We start from the raw sequence: 8179 nt of genomic DNA on the forward strand, positions 1-8179 counted from the left end.
CCTACCTATAAACCCATATCAAACAGGCCCTTACTATGAATGTTTCACCACAGTAAGTTGCGCGGACATGTTTTTATATTTTAATTTAAAAGATTATGATATGTTTTATCCCTTTTTTACTTTAAAAGTTTGAGCTACTTTCTGTTTCTGACGGTGGATTAATTAAAGCTAATTAAAATCCTTAATCCTCGAAAGTCTTGATCTCTCCACTTACATATTTACTTAGTGCTTTGAGCAAGAAGTATAGTATAACGTATAATGGGCTCGAATCTTTTGAATAAAATTTTGACTACTTAATTAATTAATATGAAAATATATTATCAATAAAATTCGTTATATACTTAAAAGTTGAATCCAAATTTCAAATTAAACTCCATATACGTCTCAATTACTCAAGTATATACTCAAGTATATATATATTTTTTTGTAAGTAAAATTCAATAAAAAATAAACGCACGAGGGGTGCAACCCAAAGCGAAATACAAAGATCAACAAACTGCCATCAACAACAGACTGCGTCCAAAACTACAACTCAAAACAGAGAGATGGATTACTCAAGTATATAACCGCTACGGACGGATAGTTTTCTACTTTTATGTGAGTAATGGTCTTATTGTATGCGGATAATTTATCCACCTTTGTGCGATATAAAGGTCTCACCTGCGTGCAAATTGCTTATTTGATTATAGTTCTTGTAATTCTTAAAAAATTATAAATGCTTAAGGTCAAAGACTCAAAGGTATTGAGTTCGAGTCCGGCACTGTCCCTGTGGCGCAGTATTTAAATTTCTTTATTTAATATTGTTAATTTATATAAAAAAAATTATAAATGGCGCATGACATCTCTCGTTTAATCATTGACAAATACATCATCTATTTTGCACATGGATAAACAGGATTTCGACTAGACGTTATTTATGTAAGCTGCTGACATATAATTTTTCTATATTTATTCAAAACTAGAGGTGTAATCCAAGTAAATGGCAATGTATTTGATTTGTAATAGTTAAATTATTCGAATACTCTGTATTCATATTTTATTGTTATTTAAATATTTGTCTTCGTATCTGATTATTATTCGAACTATCGAATTGAATTTGAATAGTTTCAAATAATTTAAATATTAATGTAAAATAATATTTTAAATAATACGAAGCAATAATCAATACATTACATAATAAACATTCAATAATAAATTATCAAGGCATTTAACACTCAACGACACATTTAACATACATTTACCTATTTGATGTCATAATTCTTTTATACAAAAAAAAAATGTTACCCGTGCAATGCACGAGGAAGGTAACATATATATATATGGAGAGGTTCTCACGTTCATGAATATTATAATTTTATATTTATATTTAAATATTAATTGAATTAAAAATAGTATTTGAATTCAAATTATAAAATTTCAAATATGAATATTGAATTGAACAAAATTATTTGAGTTGTTTACAACACTATGCAGAGATGAAATACAAAATGCCATAATATATATTTTTGCCAAAAACATATGAAATAAAATCAAAGTCCAAATACAGTATAAATAATAAATCAAGAAATATATATCTATAAAAATACCTTCGATTTTGAAAGAAGAAGAAAATGGTAGTGCCCAGTTTCTTATGCGTATGTCATAATCCATTTTGTAGCACATACGCGACATGAACAAAAAAAATAAAAAGTTGATGTTTTTGATATTTATGATTGATGATGATAATGAGGTATGCAAATTAGGATGCCCCATTTACTTTTGAATCGTACGTACCATCGCCTACCTAATTTTGTTTGATGTGGATCCAACTCAAATCTCAATTTTTCAAGAATGACAACTTCCCACCATCAAATATGCATTTTTTTTTAACACACTTTTATAAAGTTACTAGGTCATGAGATTAGTACCCTCTTTTTTCTCCTACAAAAATAAACACTTGCTTAATTTTTCATAGCTTTAAAAATAAATAATGGGATGGTAACCAATACACCGTAATAATTATCAATAAGGTTTGCTCCTTTTTTTTTCAACAGTTCATTGATTTAATTCTCACCATTTGTTTGTTCTAATTTATACTACTAGTTTAGTACTCCCTCCGTCCCCATCTTAATGCATTTATTTTCGGCATGAGAAAAAAAAAATATTAGTGTGTTAAGTGTGTAGGTAATAAAGTAGAAAAATAATAAAGTAGAAGTGTGTAGATAATAAAGTAGAAAAGTGATGAAGTAGAAGTGTGTAAGTAATAAAGTAGAATAGTGATAAAGTAGAAAAATGTGTAAGTAATAAGGTGATAAAGTACGTAATTAAGAAACTTTATTTTAGCTAATTATTACTATATTTGGAAATGCATCAAGATTCGTGTGACGACCCAAAAATGAATATGTATCAAGATTCGTGGGACGGAGGAAATACTCCCTCCGTCCCAGCTTTTTGTATCCACATTTACAACTAAAAGTGGATACAAAAAGCTGGGACAAAGGGAGTAATTTTTAGTTGTTGATTTCATTGTCGTCTAATTTGTACTAACTTGATTTTATTGTAATATATATTTAATTTAATGATATGATATGCATCTTATATATACTAATATAAAAGGTGTCTTAAGCACAAAATATAGATTGACTATTATATTCTTATTACATACTCTCTTCATCCCAACGAAATTGAGTTATTTCCTTTTTTGAAATATATTAAAACTACTTTTTCATTAATTTTCTCTTTCATTTTACTTTTTCATTCACTTTTTCATTTCACTTTTTCACTATACACTAGCTCCTTAAATCCTGTGCAAAAAAAAAACATCTCACATTCGCTGTACAGAGGGAGAACTATTTTATTTTAAGGGTAATTTTGTAAATGAAATATAAGAATATATTAATTCATTACATATTACACTAAATCTATTTGATATATATCTATAGCTATTTGATAAGGCTTATAAATAAATATCTAGATTCAATAATATATATTTAAATATATATATATATATATATATATATATATATATATATATATATATATATATATATATATATTAATTCATTAGATATACATTAAACTTCTATCTGATTTAAGCTTCTGTGCTACTACATATTTAAAATAATATATTCATTTATATTTAAAGAAACTATACATAAATATCTAAATTATTAAATTTACATAAAAATTCTATCTCATTCCATCTTCCATCACTACATTAAAAACTATATTTATGATTTCACTTCACTTTTCTACTAAAAGAAGAAAAATTAGACCCAAAAATATTATAACATCATATTAACTAATTAGATGTACATTAAAAATTTATACAATAATTTTATCGTCCATCGCGTAATTAATTAAAAAACCATCTTCAATTTTATATTAATCACGATAAGAATAGTTTTTTCAATTTTTCAAATTTATTACAATTATTAAACCCTAACAATTTATTAATGTGAAGTTTATAAATTGTGTGCAATGCACACACTCTCTGCTAGTATCTAAGAGAATGTCGTAATAATTAATTAATATTTTGTAAATTAAAGACATTTTATGAGAAAAATTAAAGGCATACTTAGGCACGGACACAAATATATAGTATCATGTTGAATGTGTAACCTCTCATTTAACACAATAAAATTAAACATGATAACCTATAGAGAAATCAAGGAACGGTCTTTTACCTATCTCTCCTCACTCGATACAACTTCATTATTAATAAAAAAAATTATAGATCAGATGCAAAGACATTTCATTGTTACAGTTGGTACAAAACACTCAGTGGTGTGTGTGAAAAGGACAGTGGAGGGTGTTTGGCTAAGCTTATTTTAAAGAGCTTATAAGCTCTTGGAGCTTATAAGATGTTTCAAGAGCTTATAAGATGTAATTTTTAAGAGCTTATAAGTTGTCAAAGTGTTTGGATAATTGAGCTTATAAGCTAGAGAGAGAATTTTTTGTTAGAGAGAGAAAATCGAAGAAAATGACCTTGAATGATATATAATGAAAATAATAAATTATAGTTGAAAAATATTTGTAAAATGATTGTTGCATATGAGATTATAAAAAAATAAGTTGGGGTAGAGGAACTTATTTTTTTGGGAGTTTATAAGCTCTTGGAGCTTATTTTTGGAGCTTATAATATATTTTGCCAAACACTTTGAAGGAGCTTATAAGCTCCTAAACAGCTTAGAAGCTGTTTTTTTAAGGAGCTTATAAGCTCAGCCAAACACCCTCATGTCACTTCTGTTATTTGTTCGAGCCTCGAAAAGGCCACAACATTCGTACAATTTCTTTTTCTGCTTCTCAGAAATTCAAGTGGAGCCAATTGAATATTCATGAGAGAGAGAGAGAGAGACAGAGAGAGAGAGCTGTGGTATTGAAGCAGTAGCTGCCACCACAAATTCTTGGAAGCCACATGTTTTATCCAAAGTGGATTCCAATTCACATCTTCGCATTCAAAAAATGGTTACTCATTGGTACATTTGTGTTTAATCATCAACTGCAAATTAGAGCTGGGCAACTAATCCGGAAGCGGCGAAACGCTTCAATTTTCAAATAATATTTGAATTGGATTTCCATTAGGAGCACTAACTCATGCTTCTACTCCCATTATCACTACCTACAAATTCATCTATTGTTAATATGCACAGCACCAACCTCTAACAAAATATCTGCTAGAATGCAGGCAGAAAGTAAAACTGAGACGCAGAGAATCGTTCAACAGAGTTAAAAAAACTACAGCTTTGGCAACTAATGCATACCATACATACCTGTGTCTTGAGCTAGCGCGTTGTATGCAGGCGCACAGACTTTCTGGAATCATCTCTCGGTTCTTGGCCTCTATGGTGCCTGATTCATAACCTGGCACCAATAGAAGGAAAAGTTCAGACTAATTTTCCATAGTCAGATGTTTTTCTTGAAATAAAGTAGTACATTTACAATTCTACAAAACAACTGGGAAAAACAGTTTAGCAACTTAAAAAAATAGAATATTAGGAAAGTAACCTTGTGCAGAAGTGGAGCATTGTTTTATCTTCTGTGTAATTTTTCTTGAAATAAAGCTACAATGTCTAGCTAGATGCTTGCTCCTACAAAACAACTGGACTAGGGATTTCCTCACTGCTTCTCTTGCCAGTTCTATGTGCCTGTTGAAGTAATTTTCTCCATCATTTCATAACTCACTCTTGTAACTTCTTTTGTCGTTAGAATGGGGAGAAATAGGATTTAACTTATAACTGACCTGACTGCCTAAATAGTTAGTCATGCTGTAATCAGCTTGTGGGTTTTCGAGAAGGCCCATTGTGAACTTAACTCTTGAGTATTCTCTTCACGGCATCATCAATCCGGCTCATCAGAATGGACTTACTTTTCACTAACGAAGTTAGTCCGTTCATGAACTCAGTATAGTTATCCGGGATCATGACCTGGAATTTACAGCAACAAAAACAAACATTATTTGTCGACTGACTTAGACGTGGAAATGCAACGGCAGCAATTATATAGTATATAGCAACGAACCGTTTCGTTTCAATTCCTGCTAGAATCGAATATGTGTAGTTGGCATGAGGCGGATCAGTTATTAGGTCTATGTCCTTATAATCCGAGATGACAAATCCCTGATATATATATTATATATGGGGTAATGTCAAGAAAGTTCACTTTGTTAAATAAATTAAAAACTTAAACAGAAGATGATGAGGTTGGTCACTCTGAAGCATAGAGTTTTCTTGAGAAAACCAGTGATGAGATTTGTGTTAGCTGCATCTTGTCTCCGTTGAAGCTGGAGTAGGAGACCATGATAGTGGCGACGCCCTTGGTTACGGAACATTATGAAAATAGCCTTGTACAGAACTGGAGCATTGTTTCATCCTCCCCTGTAAAAAGTAGAAACATAATTGGAGCATATCCAGGTTGGTTTTCTGTCCAATCATGCTCCTTAGTGGAGAGGATGATAACATAGATTATAGGCACTTAATCAAAACGAGCCATTGGAGTTTCTAAAAGTTTAAACAGCATAAAGCAATTCTTATCCCACCTGCATACAGGAACCTGAACTCAGCCTGACCAGCCTAAAGTGATAACATAATTGAAAAGTAAGCTCGAAACTAAGTTCATGTAGATTTCTTCAGAAAAATTCAGAAATCCTTAGTAAGATTGTCGGCACTTCATGATACTCCACAATTTCACAAATCAAGCCAGTTATTTATGCTTTATTTGCTTCTTGTTCATCATCCGCGTAATTACTCAGAAACACAAACAAGAACCTAAAACATTGCTCAGGTGGATAAGATAAGGTGATAATTTTAGTACAAGTTCAAGAAATACATGCATTTCTTGTTCACAAAGCACATTGAAGTACTCTCTTTTCGGACCCCAATCGAAATTGACCATACATACAGCATGTATCAAACAATTTGGCTGCTGCAATTGTCTCTGAAATGTAAACACATTTCAAAGCACAACTATATAAAGCCATAGGCAACATCAAATTTCACATACACCAGAAACTTCAAAAATCTTCCAATGTAAAACACATGAAGTAAACATAGAGGAACATAAAACAAAATTTTACAACAAATGGATAGGCCGGAACAAAACTCAATCCAAACTTTCAATATGTTAAATGATGGTTACCCTAAACTAAAAACTGGGTATAACTATGACATGTAATGTTATCTTTAATCTCATCCAAATCTTTAACATCTCACACTACTACCATTGCAGCACTGATCTTTTTTCCCACGAGCAGGCTTCTTTGAGTAAGAAGAATTCCACTCCCCTCCATCCTGCGCATAATAATCCATCGGATAATCCACACCCTTTTGCCCGTTGTCATTTCCACAACAACCTTCCTTCATGGCCCCTTCCAAACTATCATTACATACTGGTTTCCTCTCCCACCACCCGGCCAAATCCCCGAGTGCAATCTCAGCCTCGAAGGATGTCAGCAACGGCTTCTTAAACGCATCACCCCAATCAATAGACAATCTGGGGCACGCAATCTGAACCCAAGCATCCACTGCATCGCCAAACAGCTCAATCTTCTTAGGCGACAATTCGGATATCAAAACCACCATATAATCCAATCCTTTATCCCTCATTTTCCCTTCCAACCTGTTCAACACCACAGGATTCCCTTGCCTGCCTAAGGTCCCCAACACAATACCCCACGTTTCCGCCCCTTTCGCCCTCTCTATCGCATTTCTCCTATTCCCCTTCATCCCCTCATGATCATACTCCTCCAAGAACAACTTCCCCAAATAAGGATCATACCTAAACGCCTTAATATCCGGATTCGCAATCATAAACGCCTCCAAATGGAACCTTCCATCCGCCACAAAGATAATCACATTGTCCTTCCCCGCAGAATCATGTAATTTCACGCTTGGCGCAGTGCACCCGAGGACTTCCCCCGCAGAAAGGGGCTTCGACTGGGGAATTAAAACCCTGAACCCTAAATTCTCCAGCTCCGGCTTCACCGCGCGGATCGCGTTCGAAAATTGAATAGTTCCAGCCATGACGAAATTACTGATCTGATTAGGGCTAAAATTGTAACTCAGCTCGTGCAGGAGCTTCCGCGTGTTGATGGCGATCTCGACGAAGATGTAGAGCACAGGAACGGTGGTGCAATCGATGGGGACGAGGCAGCTGTGGCCGAAGTGCACGAGCAGGTGCACGTCGAGCGCGCGCGCGGAAAGGTCGTCGACGCAGCAGGCGCCGTAGGTGACGTCGCCTAGGATGAAGCAGTGCGCGACGGAGGCGAAGGTGGTGAGTATGTCGGAGATGACGAGTGAGTACATGAGGAGGCCCTCCGGGAACTGGAGAGCGACGCGGGTGGCGTTCGAGGAGCGCACGCGCCAGATGATTTTGTGGATCTCGAAGTTGTAGTTGGCCGGGAGGAGGGAGATAGCGGCGTTGAGCGCCGCGTCGTTGAGGATTGAGTCGGGGACTTGGTTCTTTACGAAGCGCTTCGGCCGCGGTTTCGGCGGAGGCTGCTGTTGCTGCACTAACTGGTCGTCGGCGGTTGCTTCAGCCATCGTCGGCGGCCGAAGACTGGTTACTGTGAGAAGAAATACGCTCGAGTGCGTGTCGGCGATTTCCAGCTGCTGATAAATTTAGACTTGGACTCTTAACCTTGGGCCATTTGTAAAGCCCAGCACTAGCATACCTCATATTTGGGTTTGATTCTTTATTCTTT

The 8179-nt window shown here is 34.5% G+C and overlaps 1 protein-coding gene and 1 long non-coding RNA gene across 4 annotated transcripts; both read right to left on the minus strand.

Annotated features, from left to right (window-relative positions):
• Nucleotides 1-4397: 4397 nt before the first annotated feature.
• On the minus strand, nt 4398-5466 carry LOC131017351 (uncharacterized). 2 transcript variants are annotated; one of them, XR_009099557.1, is made up of 3 exons: nt 5222-5458; nt 4987-5126; nt 4398-4842 (listed from the first exon to the last, which is right to left on the minus strand). It is a non-coding gene; the product is annotated as an uncharacterized LOC131017351 (long non-coding RNA). The 2 variants fall into 2 exon arrangements; XR_009099558.1 differs by lacking the exon at nt 4987-5126 and having other exon boundaries at nt 5222-5466.
• A 45-nt stretch (nt 5467-5511) lies between these two features.
• LOC131017352 (uncharacterized) lies at nt 5512-8179 on the minus strand. 2 transcript variants are annotated; one of them, XR_009099559.1, is made up of 3 exons: nt 6616-8153; nt 5690-5855; nt 5512-5597 (listed from the first exon to the last, which is right to left on the minus strand). XR_009099559.1 is itself a non-coding variant. In XM_057946069.1 (1 exon), exon 1 carries the CDS (start codon nt 8016-8018, stop codon nt 6678-6680), a length of 1341 nt encoding a protein of 446 aa, XP_057802052.1. In that variant the 5' UTR covers nt 8019-8179; the 3' UTR covers nt 6449-6677. The 2 variants fall into 2 exon arrangements, 1 of the variants encoding a protein (XP_057802052.1); XM_057946069.1 differs by lacking the exons at nt 5512-5597; nt 5690-5855 and having other exon boundaries at nt 6449-8179.

Source organism: Salvia miltiorrhiza, chromosome 3 (genome assembly GCF_028751815.1).
Source record: "Salvia miltiorrhiza cultivar Shanhuang (shh) chromosome 3, IMPLAD_Smil_shh, whole genome shotgun sequence".
In the NCBI taxonomy this organism is placed as follows: domain Eukaryota; kingdom Viridiplantae; phylum Streptophyta; class Magnoliopsida; order Lamiales; family Lamiaceae; genus Salvia; species Salvia miltiorrhiza.

Excerpts from the sequence above, each read along its gene's own strand:
- LOC131017352 (XM_057946069.1), bottom strand. The coding sequence starts at position 8,018 with ATGGCTGAAGCAACCGCCGACGACCAGTTAGTGCAGCAACAGCAGCCT.